Source organism: Cervus canadensis, chromosome 15 (assembly GCF_019320065.1).
Source record: "Cervus canadensis isolate Bull #8, Minnesota chromosome 15, ASM1932006v1, whole genome shotgun sequence".
Taxonomy (NCBI): domain Eukaryota; kingdom Metazoa; phylum Chordata; class Mammalia; order Artiodactyla; family Cervidae; genus Cervus; species Cervus canadensis.
In genome coordinates, this window is record NC_057400.1 from 52,529,177 (window position 1) to 52,543,656 (window position 14,480).

The 14,480-nt window shown below is 42.7% G+C and overlaps 2 protein-coding genes across 4 annotated transcripts in view; both read left to right on the top strand.

Moving 5' to 3' along the window:
* The first annotated feature begins 68 nt into the window (after positions 1 to 68).
* Positions 69 to 5,517, top strand: LOC122453669 (collagen alpha-1(III) chain-like). Its single transcript, XM_043487762.1, has 3 exons — positions 69 to 257; positions 489 to 1,091; positions 2,010 to 5,517. The coding sequence occupies exons 1-3, from the start codon at positions 69 to 71 to the stop codon at positions 2,058 to 2,060; spliced, it is 843 nt and encodes a 280-aa protein (XP_043343697.1). The 3' UTR covers positions 2,061 to 5,517.
* The window catches only part of MAP3K20 (mitogen-activated protein kinase kinase kinase 20), a 163,073-nt gene continuing 148,890 nt past the window's right edge, over positions 298 to 14,480 (top strand). Inside the window, exons 1-2 of one of the 3 annotated variants that reach the window (XM_043488368.1) lie at positions 298 to 457; positions 13,629 to 13,821. In XM_043488368.1, coding sequence (XP_043344303.1) covers positions 13,663 to 13,821 — 159 coding nt within the window. In that variant the 5' untranslated portion in view covers positions 298 to 457; positions 13,629 to 13,662. Of the gene's footprint in view, positions 458 to 13,085; positions 13,456 to 13,628; positions 13,822 to 14,480 lie in introns of those variants that run through there. The other 2 variants (XM_043488370.1, XM_043488369.1) reach the window with 2 other exon arrangements.

Genomic DNA, 14,480 nt, shown 5'->3' on the forward strand with positions numbered 1-14,480 from the left:
GTTGAGTGCAAAGATGTGAAGGCACAAAAAGGCGCAGAGACATACCCCCTCTCCCCGCGCCCCCCAGTATGGGGTGCCGTGTGAAGCCTGCGGCGGCCTGGCAGGGTTCCGGGGCGCGGGGCGCAAGGTGCCCTAGGGGTGCAGCCGGGGAGCCGGAGCGCCCTCCCCCGCCTGGCTGGCTGGCGCGTCTGCGCTGCGACCAGCCGGGCGGCCGTGCGGGACGCCTGCAGGGAGGCCCCGCGGTTCCGCGCTCGGAGGTAGGTGGTGCTGTTGCCGTGACTGTCTTCCTCATTGGCGCGGGGCGGAGAGGCGGAATGTTCAACTCCTGAGTCGGGCGGAAGCGTGGGAGCCGCGCCGCCGGCAGCCGTCCCCTCGAACTCCAGTAGCCGTCCCTGCCCTCGCCGCGCGCGGGGCCTCGGCGCCCCCGGCTCTTGCTCGCGCCCGGCCTGGGAGCCAGGTAAGGGGCCAGGCCGGAGGCCGCGGGGAAGAGGGTGGGGGGCAGGCCCATCGCGATCGCGACTCGTCCCGGCGTCGCGGGCCCAGGCCCTGCCGCGGTCCGGGCCCCCACGGCAGGCACCCCCGCCCGATGCGGAGCCGGCGTCCCGGGCTCCCGCGGCCTTGCGCGGCCGGGAGCGGCTCGGGAAGTTCGCGCGGATCCGATGCAGAAGTTGGCGCCCGGAAGAGTGGGGCGCAGCGGGGGCGTCTCCGGCCGTCTCGGCCAGGCGTGCGGCGCCTCCGGGTCGCCGCTTTCCTTCTCCGGACGCCGGAGCGCCGGCCTCGCCGGGGATTACCCGGGCGTCTCTCGCGAGGCGAGGCGCGAGTCTCCCAAATCAGCGCAGGGTGCAGGCCGCTTCCCGGCAGAGGTGCTTGCGGGCGAGGAGAGCCCACTAACTTTTGCTTTCCTGCCGGCCGGCCCAGGAGCTCGCCTCCCGCCAAGGGCGACCGCGCCAGCCCTGCGCCGTGAAAGGGGAGCCCGCGCCCTCCCGCACCTCGAGGGGCCCCCGGGCCTTCCGCGGGCGCCAGGGTGGCCCCTTTGCCGACCCGCTGGCGTCCCGGATTCCTGGGCTCGGGGAAGTGCACCAGGCCTGGAGGTAAAGGCTGAGGCGGCCGCCAAGCCGCCTTGGCTCCTGACAGCTTGCAGACAAACTTTAATAGAAAACTGACCAGAGGACATCGAGTTGCTTACTGAATGGGCAGTCGTTGTTAGAGTGCTGAAAATGTTCGTTTCTGATGTGCCTCTGGGTCTTGCACAAGCACTGTTTATGGGGAAACTTAATTACTATTTTTGTTACTTTCTTTAATAATGAAAGCAACACCATTTAGTGTCCTATTCCAGTGATATTACAATAAGCAGCTTCTCATGAATGATAGTGAATTAGAATCGACTTACAGAATTAATTCGATGATTTTTGAGCTAAGGTGGTTGTTCAAGTATATTCATATTTTAACCTTAAAGCTGTTTCATGAGAAACGTTGCTCTCTTGACCTCCGTTGAAATGAACAGCTAGGATTCCGTGGAATCAAACCGACAGACACATTTAGACAAAATGTAAACAAGTGATCCAAGACAGTTAATGTCTTCTTTGTAGTAGGCCCATCTCCACAATGAAATATCATGTCGTTTTTTGACTTTCAAAAAATATAGAATGGCTTCATTTTAATTATAGTTTTAGTCATTTGTGGAGCCTTTGTTTTCTGTTCCTCTACAATAGTGAGAGATTTGGGAGATTGTAAATGAATGCGAATTTAGTTTGTTTGGAAAGAGGGAATTAAGATAAAGAAACATGGTCTTTTAGAGCAGTGTGTACTGTTTAATCTTTCACAATTTAATTTTTATTATAACTTTCTGGGGATTATTTTGGGAGTTTTTTTAAACTGGAAAATATTTTTGTTTATATCAAAAGTTTTAGTGGTAATAATTCCAGAGTAAATGACCATAATGGCAAGGACATTTTTTTCTTGTCTAGGAAAGCAAACAGATGATTGATCTCTTTTCCTTATTCTTTCAGGGAACACATAAGGACAAATTAAAAAGAGAGAGAGAAATATCCAAATATTAAGCACTGAGGATTTGGATCTAAAAATGGATGGTCAAAGATCTTGGGAACTAAGGGACCTTCTTGCCAAATAAGGATACTTGGCAGGCTACACTGTGTATTTTAAGTTAGCACAAGAGTGAGTGTTATTGGCAATATATTGGCTGAATGCCTATCTGGAAAGAGCAGTGAAACTGACTTTGATAGGGCTTCAAAATTATAAACAGGAGTTAAGAGGGGCATGGAGTGAATAATCTAGTCATCAGAGAAAACACTGGAGAAATTACAGTGATGTTTCATGAAAAGGAGTCAGACATGGAGTGAAACTATTAGTGTGGGGTGAAAGAGAAAAGTGGATAGTTGATTTTAGAAATTGTTAGATTCAGAGGAAAGAAAGAGAATCAGTGATTAAAAAAAAAAAAACAGAGAAGAGTGTTTGTGGTGATATAATCCTTCTTGGAATAAGATAGCCTTATATCTGTATCCAGAGATGTTGGAAGTCAAAATTAATTTGCATCATTTGCTTTCCATTTTATTTGACCCAGGACAGAATGACAGGGAGCGGATGTCCTGTCTCTCTGAATGCAATAGAAACAGCTCAGGCACCTTTTGGTGTACTGCAGGGATCATTTAGGCTCCTTCTTGTGTGGCTATTAACCTTGTCCCACTACACACAAATAAGCAGAGTTCCAGCTGTGACCAGGAAACTGTACCTGGGAAGGAAAGAGAGCTATAAATGCTCGAGCTTAGATTGGTCTGACTGATATGTGGGTGCTTTTGTGTCAGACCCTCCTCTGGACAGCTGAACCATCGATTATGCTCTAATAGCAGTTAAATAATCCCAACACAGTAGAAGATGCTGTGAGAACAAAGAAGCCAGGCATTTGACATCCTAATCCCAGCGTCACAATGGCTTCTGGGAAATTAAAGCCTCATGTTGAACTTTAGGTAAATGGTAAGCAATCTAATAATTACTAGAATAAGAAAAGGGTTTGTTTAAAGGGAGGGGAAAAAAAGACAAGTTAGAAAGAGAAGGCAGAATGATAGCATGGGGAAAATATGGTGGAAAAAATGTTGTGACTTTGAAGTCAGACCTGAATATGAATCTCAGTTGTGTCACTTTTAAGTTAGGCAACTTTTACATGCTTGATCCTCAATTTCCTCACATGCAAATTGGGGACAGTAATCCCTGCTTCCTAAGCAGAAGGATATGAGACAGCCCATGGAAATGCTTCAGCCAGCACATGAAACTTCAGCCACCATCACTGAGTGGTGGAGAAGGGGTTTTCCACATTCCCGAGTTACTGAGAGAAAGCTGCCTGTCTCACCTGTTCCCAGCTAAGGCTTGCCCTTGGTAGCCTGCCCTGTTTCCAGATTATACTTATGTGTACATGGAGGGCTAGCAGATTTTCATAGCTATTTTCCTGCTTTGCATATAAGGATTTCTAAAGCAACTTTGTGCATACCTCTGGGTTTATGCACGATTTATACACAGCTTTGTAATATTCTTGGGGAGGGGGAGGAGAATCTGAAAATTAGTACATTTGAATTTGAAGAATTTCAGAGCTATAGGAATAGTGGTTGATTATGACCTAGAAGACCAATATTGAAACCATTCTTACAGCTAATTTTGAGCACAGATTACCTTCAGGGACCAACGTTCTTTATGGACTCATCTCTGGACCTCCAAAGAAGAAAATAAAAAAGAGAAGGCAAGAGTTGCTGCCTGAAGATCATGGAGTAAATCTTTGCTGATTGAACTTTTCTACCAAAATGTCCTATTTAGGGGAAGAATGCATTCCTTCAGGGATCTGTAGGTATAACCATAAATATTTCCGGTGTAAGCAAGCACTTTCTCTCAGATCCTGCATTTAATCTTAAAAATTCAGGTGACCTTGGCATTCTTTTCTGTACTGTTTGACTTGTTGAACAAACCGCTACAAACAAATGCCAAGCATCTTTCTTCCCCCAAATCTTAAAGGAAAATCAATGCTGTAAGATGTGTGTTGTTCATATACCTTCTTCACAGAGCTGGGTACTCCCCCTGAGGGAGCACCCATGTTTGAGGAGCTTGGACCTGTTTCTGGTAAATGGTACTGCACCATTGAGCTTCACAGCCCAGCCTGATGCATGGGGTAATGCAGTTCCATTATGCTGAGAAAAGAATAGTGTAGATTGTCATCCAAAGAGTTTTTATTTTCTGTGGTCACACTGGGGCTTTCAAGGTCAGAAAAGCTCTTTGCTTTGGAAGTCAAGAAGAGGGGGAGATAGTTGTGGGATAGGAATGTGAAGTATAGTTTCACCTTCTCAGCCAGTTGAGGAGGGGAAATTTAGGAGGACAGCCCAGTCATCTCCATTATTCCCGCCATTGACATTGACACCGGGCTCCTCCACAAGGGAGGGCTCTGTGTGTGTCAGGTTCATGACTGTATCCCTCAGAAGGGAAGGGAGAGGTTGGTTAGTCATGGCGTCCTCACAGGGTTGGAGTGAATCTTTACGAAACTCTTCATTCCTCTCCTGGTCTCCTCCCCCACTCCCCTTGAACACGCTCAGTGATAAGGAACTCACTACCTAACAGGGTGGCATATTTTCTTGTTAGGCAGCTCTGATAACCCTGAATTCCATCTGTAACTTGTCTACAGATAGCCCGGCCTCTGGCTCTGTGATACATACTGTAGAGTCTTCCTTTGGTCTTATCTAATGCTAATGCCCCGGGTTTTGTTTGTTTTCTTGTTACTTCAAGGTTACCAAGTTTTAACTCTCATATTTCCCCTTCTTCGGGAACCTTTATTCTAGGTTTGTCCAAAATTAATGGCAACCCACTCCAGTGTTCTTGCCTGGAGAATCCCATGGATAGAGGAGCCTGGTGGACTATAGTCCACAGGGTCGCAAAGAGTCGGACACAACTGAGCGACTGCACTTATTTACACTTAGGAAGGTGAGATACTTTCTATTTGACAAAAGTAGAAATAAGAATAGAAACAAGAGCTGAGCAGAAGCAGAATCTTGAGTGGGTGGGCTTATTTACCGAGTAAATCTTTCTTACTTATTAGCAACTGCTTTCTCCTCCACCCCAACCCGCACCCCCAACACCTGTGAATTCCTCTTCTAGCCAACCCATAGAAATATGCCCACTCCATGCTTTTTTGCTGTAGTCAGACTCTGACCTCGTTCTCTTCCTCAGGCCTCCAATCACTCAATGCTCAAAACTTGTAATTGTTTGACACGAGAAACACCTGCACTGATCCATGTCCTGGGTTGTACCTACCGGGAGTCTCCTAGCTAGGCTTCTGTTTGAGCAGGGACACATCCACAGGGCATTTTTGGGCATCAGTACCCCTTCTCCCTACATTTCTGTTCCTCATGTATTTTGCTTCTAGTAACAACATTTCTGGCAAGAAAATATGTCATAGAAGTCTCTTTGTTAACTGAAGTATTTACCCTGTGGCTCAAGTAGAGATTTATGTTCATTTCAGTTCAATTCAGTTGCTCAGTCGTGTCTGACTCTTTGCAACCCCATGAATCGCAGCACGCCAGGCCTCCCTGTCCATCACCAACTCCCAGAGTTTATTCAAACTCATGTCCGTTGAATCAGTGATGCCATCCAACCATCTCATCCTCTCTCGTCCCCTTCTCCTCCTGCCTTCAATCTTTGCCAGCATCACGGCCTTTTCAAATGAGTCAGCTCTTTGCATCAGGTGGCCAAAGTATTGGAGTTTCAGCTTCAACATCAGTCCTTCCAATGAACACCCAGGACTGATCTCCTTTAGGATGGACTGGTTGGATCTCCTTGCAGTTCAAGGGACTGTCAAGAATCTTCTCCAACACCACAGTTCAAAAGCATCAATTCTTTGGTGCTCAGCTTTCTTTATAGTCCAACTCTCATATCCATACATGACTACTGGAAAAACCATAGCCTTGACTAGATGGACCTTTGTTGGCAAAGTAATGTGTCTGCTTTTTAATATGCTGTCTAGGTTGGTCTTAACTTTCCTTCCAAGGAGCAAACATCTTTCATGACTGCAGTCACCATCTGCAGTGATTTTGGAGCCCCCAAAAATAAAGTCTGCCACCATTTCCACTGTTTCTCCATCTATTTGCCATGAAGTGATGGGACCGGATGCCATGATCTTTTATTTATGTTTATATTATGTTTATGTTATTTATGAGATTTATGTTATTTATGTGATAAAGGAGAGAGGGGAAAAGAAGTGGAACAATAGCTGTTCTAGGTTTTAGACTTTTAAAGTTGGCTTCTCTTAGATACCCAGATCCTCTTCATGGTGCTGTACAGCCTATTCTAGACAAGACAGTCTGCTTTCTAGTGGCAGCCTTGGAGGAAGGAAGGCAACAGCTCGGGTAGACACAGTACGGTTAGTTCTATTCATACCTCGTCTCTAGCTAGTCTTACATAACTTATCTATCATAGCAGAATAGCAGTCCTGTTCAGGAACAGAATCTCTGTATCTTTGATCTTGATGTTATAAACAAATATATCAAACCCAGAGTTTTCCTCCTTTTTGAAAAGGACTTGCAGAAAAAAAAAAAGGAATTACAGAACTGTAATCCAAGTGGTATTGTTTTTATACACATGATATGATAAAGCACATATTTATTAGTTTATTCACTAATCTTCATTAAGGAGGCTGAAATAATGCTAGCATAAATAAATACTAGGGCAGCAAGCTTGGCAAAGGAATTTGTTGAGGGTTGGGGTTTGATTTTTTTGTTCATATTCAGATCATGACAAAACAAATGAATTTTTTTCTATATTGTATCAGAAAACTTTTAACTTTACTTTTGTGAAGAGAGGAAATAGAGTAGTATAAGTAAAGGATAGAGAAAGGATCTGAATTGAGAAATAATAGGCCTGTATAAACCTAAAAGATAAAAAAATCCAGAAAAAGAGTCTATTTTCTAATAAAGTTAAGCCTTTTATAAGTAGATTTAATTTTTTAAAATTAACCAGTCTATCCTAAAGGAAATCAGTCCTGAATATTCATTGGAAGGACTGATACTGAAGCTGAAACTCCAATACTTTGGCCACCTGATGTGAAGAACTGACTCATTTGAAAAGACCCTGATGCTGGGAAAGATTGAAGGCAAGAGGAGAAGGGAATGACAGAGGATGAGATGGTTGGATGGCATCACCGACTCAATGGATATGAGTTTGAGTAAACTCCGGGAGTTGGTAATGGACAGGGAGGCCTGGCATGCTGCAGTGCATGCAGTTGCAAAGAGAGGATTGAGAAAAAATATAAAACATACACAAGGGAATTTAGATACTGTAATAAGGATTTAGGGAATCAATGATACAGTAATCTATTTTTGCTCTGCAAAACTAATGGAGATATAATATAGAACAATTATGAAAACAAGGAAAGGAAAACTATTGAGGAAAACAATCCTAACTACAAGGGCTGAAAAAATAGATGGTTAAATATGATATCAAGCTTTCTTAAAATAATTAGGTAACCACAGTTTCCATTTATTGAGTATTATGTACTGTGTGCAGGGCCTTGGGCAAGGCCTTTCACAGCGTCTCCCACTTTACAACAACTACATGGAATGGGTATTACTGCCAGGGAGAAAACCGCTCAGAGAGGCTCAGTGTCCTGCCCAAGGCCTAACAGCTGGTCAGTGCAGATTTGCTACTAGAGCTAACTGGGTCTTTCTCTTGGATCAAAGCTATGTTGTGTTCAAATACCTGTTACTTGGAAATAAGGCTTAAGAAGTCAAATAATACTATGCAAACATGTAACTTTTGGACCATCAGTTTTTAGATGTTTGGTAACAGAACAGATATTTCATTTATTGGGTCTGGAAATACCATGGTCTTGAGAAAAGTGATTGATTCATGGTTACTGAGAGGTAGAGGCAGAGTTTTTATTTTTTTTTTTTGGCTGTGCTGGGCAGTTTGTGGGATCTTAGTTCCCTGAATCCTGAATCCGTGTCCTCTGCAGTGGAAATGCAGAGTCCTAACCATTGAACTGCCAGGGGATTCCCTAGAGGCAGAATTCTAACTCACATCTATCTAATTCTAAACTTTATGAGTTTCTTTTTTTCCTCTTTTTCAAAAATCCAGGACAAAAGTCCATTTTTTTTTTTTTTTTGAGACTGGAAGGCTAAAAACTTTGAAAAGTAAAATAACTTTCCCTTTGAAGGTTTTCTTCCTATAGTTCCATTTTTGATAATAAGCTGATGGTACTATTTATGCTTTCAGCAATTAATAGTTTAAAAATATATTTAAATTTTAATTTAAGGAAAACAAAAAAATTTTTGGTTGCACCCTGTGGCTTGCAGGATCTTAGTTCCCTAGCCAGGGATTGAACCTGGGCTTCAGGCAGTGAAATTGCAGAGTCCCAACCACTGGATGACCAGGGAATTCCCTAGGGAAATTTTTAAACATTAAAAAAATGTTACCACTACTAAAGTAGTAGTTAACTACTACTGAAGTAGTTACTAAAGTCTTACTACTTGAGGACTCCAGTGATTTGATTCAACCACTGAGTTAGTGATTTTCAATATTTTCAGAGTTGTAACACTCTCTTATGCTTTCATTTTTGTCATATCCCTGTTCTAACTTACTCTTCAGTGCTCTGTGGTAAATACTTATCATTAGCATTTAAAACAGCTTTGAGAGTTTATGAAACCAAAGTTAGGATGCTACAGAATTAGGACTGGGAATTATTGCATGGAGGAAAGTTGTCTTTCTTGTGTAAAAGCAAATTGTTTTAACATTGTAGAATGACAGCATCATTTGACTGGGTGTACTGTATAAATACATTTATATGGATGACTTTTATTAAATTCTAGTGTCTTCACTGGAGAATACACCTAAAACTTTAGAACATAATTTGATCAGGTAATGATCTTCCCCAAGATGCTCTAAGTATAATTAATCTGCAACTCAGATTATCCTTTCTCTGATTATAAATTGATCCCCTTAGAATAATGATTTTCAAGGAGGGAAAGCTCAAAGGGAAAAGTAAATATGTGGTCAGACAGTCACGTAGATGGCAGTGGGAATCTCAGGTTCTTCAGCTAAGTCCATGGCGCTTTGTCAAGCTTACTGGAGTGAAAACCTGTATTCATACACCCCAGAATTGTTAGTCTCTTCGGTAATCAGATGGTACTTAATTTTTTATGGTCTCAATAAAACACTCAAGTAATTATATAGTTCCATTCATACACAGTCAGTTTCCAAAAGGCAGGATGTATCACAAAGTGAGTAACAGTGATTCTGGGAAGAGCTGACTGGTTGCCTCATCTCCGAGTGAAGATCCTGAGAACTATGCTTCTCAGAGGTCTGCCTCTCTCTGGTACCTCTGGGTCTGTTTCAAATGGGACTGATCCTGCCTCAGTTTACCCTGGACTTGCTCTGTACCAGAGGGTTTGGATTTATTTATATTTGTCTCATCCTGGTTCAGATCTCTTTATTTGTTCTGGAAGGATTTCCTCCCTCCTCCTCCACCTTCCTCTTCCTCTCCCCACCCTTCTCTTCCTCCAGTCTCAGAGACACCTAACCCTAGAGATCCCAAATATAGTCTTCTTAGTCTACCAAAAAACCTAGGCAGCTGTTTCCAGATCAGGATTTGCTTCAGAATCCTTTGGAGGGCACTTATAAAAACTACAGTTCTCAGATTTTACTTAATCTGATTGTTATCTTTCCAGCTGCAAATGGTATAACAGGAATAACCAGAAATTATTTGTTTGGTTTTTGATTCATTCATTCAGCACATATTTTTGAATGGAATAGGTGTGATGTGCTGGCTGCCTAGTGGCTACTGAAGATTCATATGAAAATAGAAATGTGTTTCGCTTTTAAAGAATTGATAGTCTGGTGGGAAGTAAGTGGGAAAGATAAAAGGATAAAGAAAGGGGCTGTGGCACAGAAAAAGGAGAATTAACTGTGCTCATGAGGCTCAGAGGAGATGGTCAGAGACATCACTGGGCAGGGAAAGGCATTCAAAACAGAGACCCTAGCCTGGGCAGAGGTGTGAAGATGGGAAAGCATGCTCTGGGAACTGCAAATCTGTCCTCCTGTGTGTCTAGGGGCCTGGAGGAGGAAATAAGAAATAAGAATGGCTATAAGTGGTGAAGGAAGATCACAAGGAAATTTTCCAGAATTAAAAGACATGAGTCACAGATGGAGAGTATACTGAATATGCCACCAATGAATGAAAAAGACTCGCTTCTAAGCATATCCTATAAATTTCAGGATTCTGGGGACAAATGCCAGGTCCTAAGTGATTTCAGAAAGGAAAGAATAATGCAAGCAGAATTGGGAACCAGAGTAACTTCAGACTTGCTCTACAGACACATTAGAAACTAGATGAGTATGAGGTAATACTTTTGAAATTATTAGGAAATAATTTCCTACCTGAAATTGCATACTACCAATCAAGACATTTGAAGACATACAGATTCTCCCCTCAAAATTGCGTTCTGGGCACTCTGCTCAGGTAGCTAGTGGGAGATGTGCTCTGTTAAAGTAAGAGACTAAACCAAGAAAGGGAAACCAGGAGTTCACACAGAGGAAAAGGTGAAGGATGCTGAGGACGATGGACAAGCCAGTGCAGTCAGGCCTGGAAAGCCACCGCGTCAGCCAGACTGCTCAGGGTGAAGGGTATAGGAGAGGTGTCTCCTAGAGAAAAAGAGACCCTCCTCCCCCGTTACCTGATGTTTTTACTTTACTGAGAGGAGTTTTGCAGTTCAGAGAGTTTGATGAGGTGAATACGTTTTAGATGTATACAAAGCTAAGTGAAGTGAAAGTCGCTCAGTCGTGTCTGACTCTTTGTGACCCCATGTACTATACAGTCCATGGAATTCTCCAGGCCAGAATACTGGAGTGGGTGGCCTTTCTCTTCTCCAGGGCATCTTCCCAACCCAGGGATTGAACCCAGGTCTCCCGCACTGCAGGTGGATTCTTTTTTTTTTTTTTTTTTTTATTAGGAGGCTAATTACTTCACAACATTTCAGTGGGTTTTGTCATACATTGATATGAATCAGCCATAGAGTTACACGTATTCCCCATCCCGATCCCCCCTCCCACCTCCCTCTCCACCCGATTCCTCTGGGTCTTCCCAGTGCACCAGGCCCGAGCACTTGTCTCATGCATCCCACCTGCAGGTGGATTCTTTACCAGTGACTAAACAAACAGCAAAAACCAAATCGAACAACTAATAACTCGGGGAGAAAAGAAAAATTATCCAAGAAAGGAAAAGTCATTGAGTCCTGCTCAGCACTCTCGGGAATAATGTTTACCTTGCCAGACGGCTGTAAACAGTGAATATTGACTTAACCGAATGTTACTGTAGAGCTGGGTGCTGGGAAGATAGGGCATGTGTGACATGTTTGATGTAAGGAGATAAAGGATGGGGGATGAGAACTAAATCTTTTTCTTCCACAGGGAGAAGTGAATAGGTAATAACTAAAATGGAATAACCAGGAACTAGCTATATAAACACACTTTTAGAAATATACTAATAGATATAAAAATATCATATGAAATATAAATATCAGAATAAAATCCTAAGTGAGTTGAAATTAGTTCCCCCTGAAGAGAGAATTGGGTGTGAGGAGGGGTAGGACAGGGGAGTTCTATTTTTCATTTTTTTGATAAAAGTAAAAATAATAAAAATATAGATACAGTATTTATAACACCGAGGGACTCTTACAAGCAGTGTTTTGCATTTTGTTGAACAAACATTTTGCAGATAAGAACAAACTTGCATGTTCTATGTACCTACCTTTGGGCATGGTCTTAAATTTTGTGTTTTGGGGGGGGCTTTTTTTTTCTCTAATTAATAAAATCTGAATCGAAGCAAAAGTTAGTAAGGTAAAATTTTTGACTCAAATATGTACTGACTGTATTTTGATACTATGTTTATTTATGTAGATTCTAAAGCTATCTTTTAAACTTCAGAGGATAAACAGTCTTCTCTCTTGCCTTCATCCCAAAGTAGAGTCAAGTTTGACTTCACTTAAGAAATCAGCATTCTTCAGTGACCTGATGCTCCTAAAATGGACTGGCTGATCAGCAGCACATTAAGATCTATAATAGATACGAATTTGTACTATCATGTGTAATAGATATAAATTGCCCCTCCTCCCTTTTCTTCTGAAAATAATCAGATTCCACAGAAAAGTAGTAAAACGCCCACATACTTGTCACTTAGAGTCACCTGTTCTTAACATTGTGCTGCATTTGCCTCCTTCCTTTCTATACCCATTCACTTTTTTTTTGGAGGGTGAAGGGGAGTTCAACTATTTTAAATTAAATTGGAAATATCATACTTTGATACATCACCCAGTATATCTTCCAAGAACAAGGACATCCTTCTACAAAACCAAAATACCATTATTTGCCATGCAGAAAATAGTATTATCAAATATATAATTAATATTCAAATTTCCCTAAAATCCACATAATAACTTCTGCACTTTGGGGGGGATCCAAAATCTAGTCAGTGATCATGCATTGCATTTAGTCATATTTCTTGAAGTCCTCCATGTACTAGAAGTTTCTCTGCCTTTTAAAAAAATCTTTCATGACTTTACTGTTATGAAGAGACCAGGGGAGTTGTTTTGTAGAATGTCCTGTACCTATGGGTTCATCTTTTTGCTCCCTCAGTTTAAGATTCTGATTTACAGTTTGGGAAGAACATGTCTAAAAACTTCTTTATCCATCTGCTTTTTTTGCGGGTTCAAAATTTTAGACCTTCGTGTTCTTGGTTGTAGGTTTTTGTTTTGTTTTTCCTGCTAATCTGTGGTTAGGCATAGGGTGTGAAGAATTACCCCTTACCTGGAGAATAGTGAAACTCCTTAGACTGCAGAAAATATCACTGTAATCTCTGTGAGAGGTAATCTGTTCCTCTGGAAACAAGCATAATATTTTTTTTTAAACATTCTTGGCAGAGATCACTGGATGACTTAATATATTGTAATCAAGGGCAAATTTTCTGCTCTTTAATTAAGTTCTGCTACAGGACACAGTCCAGGGAGCCACTTCTGGAAAACACTTGGCCAGTTCTCTCATCCCAAAGCTGACCACTTGCTTTTGGAATCCCAGCCCCAAGTGTGCGTTCTGTTTGCAGTGTTTGGGCCATCCTGTGCCAGCATGCTCAGATGCTTAGGTTATGTATATTTTATGTTAAGTGAGTACAACGCAGAGTGATGGCATGCCTCAGATGCCAGGAGAGCTGTGCAAGCCTCCTGCTGCGAGCACGCTTCCCGCTTGTCTTGGGGGAGAGAGAGAGACCTGGTTACCCGGTAGCCTTTAGGCAGAGCTGCTGGGGATGTGCAGAAAGTGCTGTTGCAGGCTTTGTCCGGGGGGGAAATCTGAGCCATTTCTCTGGGGACAGCTGTGTTTCAGAGTCTGGACAGGTTGCTGTTGAATTTTGCTCGGGCTACCAGGGTAAGTATTTTCATGTTGATTTGTTTATACTTCTGCTTTTCTTCCTCCTAAGTCATCAAGGCTCTTTGTGGAAGCGCCACAGGACTTGGTATACATTAGCTAAAGTGGAATTCAGAGGTTTCATTCTAATATGTTTCTAATCCAGCTTTTTTTTTTTTTCTTTCCCTCTGCAGATTTTGTGGAAGTATAATACTTTGTCATTATGAGATGTCGTCTCTCGGTACCTCCTTTGTGCAAATTAAATTTGATGACTTGCAGTTTTTTGAAAACTGCGGTGGAGGGAGTTTTGGGAGTGTCTATCGAGCCAAATGGATATCACAGGACAAGGAGGTGGCTGTAAAGAAGCTACTCAAGATAGAGAAAGAGGTAAGGTCTTTTCCTGCTATCAGAAGTGGTCACGATAGCACTTATGTAAGCTTTTCAACCTAAGTCAGAGGTCACAGGCTGCCAGGGCCCTAGCAGAGCCTTCAGGGCTGATCCATGAGGCTGTTTCCCAAATTTCCATTCTGGGAGCCCCATAAATAGCAGTCGGTGCCGCGTGTGCTGTAGGGCTGAGTTTTACTAGGGGTCATCTGAACTGAGAGGATTTCTTTCCATGGCGTGCAAGACCGAATGTTCTCTGAGCTCTTGTCCTGGGGAGGTGAGCGCTCAGGTCTTCCCAGACTTTAGGCTTTGCCCTGGGTCAGCCAAGAGGGGTCAGTAAAGAGTAGTGTGTAAAGTTTTCATCCCCTTTCAACTTTCTGGTGAATTTGTGGTCCCCAGGACTTGTCTTTTTGAAAAACAAAAAGCATTATTTCTCTACTGAAATAGAAGCAGTACCAGCTTCTTGGATTTCACCTCTACTTGAAGTGCAGAGTGATGGACTTTGTTTAATAAAAGTGCTACACAGAGAGCTGCCCTACTTGTAAAATTGGAAAAAAACATTTTGACTTTGAGAGTCTGGAATTGGTGCTGGTCCTAGTCAAGCTCAAAACTCGTACACAGGCCCTTCATCTTAGGAAAGTGACACAGCATCGTCCCCACAT

What these genes read in the sequence shown, in the direction of transcription:
- LOC122453669 (XM_043487762.1), top strand. Translation starts at nt 69, where the DNA reads ATGGGGTGCCGTGTGAAGCCTGCGGCGGCCTGGCAGGGTTCCGGGGCG. An exon ending in CCGCGGTTCCGCGCTCGGAG is followed by an intron (nt 258 to 488) that starts GTAGGTGGTGCT and finishes GCCGCGGGGAAG; the next exon opens with AGGGTGGGGGGCAGGCCCAT. An exon ending in GAAGTGCACCAGGCCTGGAG is followed by an intron (nt 1,092 to 2,009) that starts GTAAAGGCTGAG and finishes TTATTCTTTCAG; the next exon opens with GGAACACATAAGGACAAATT.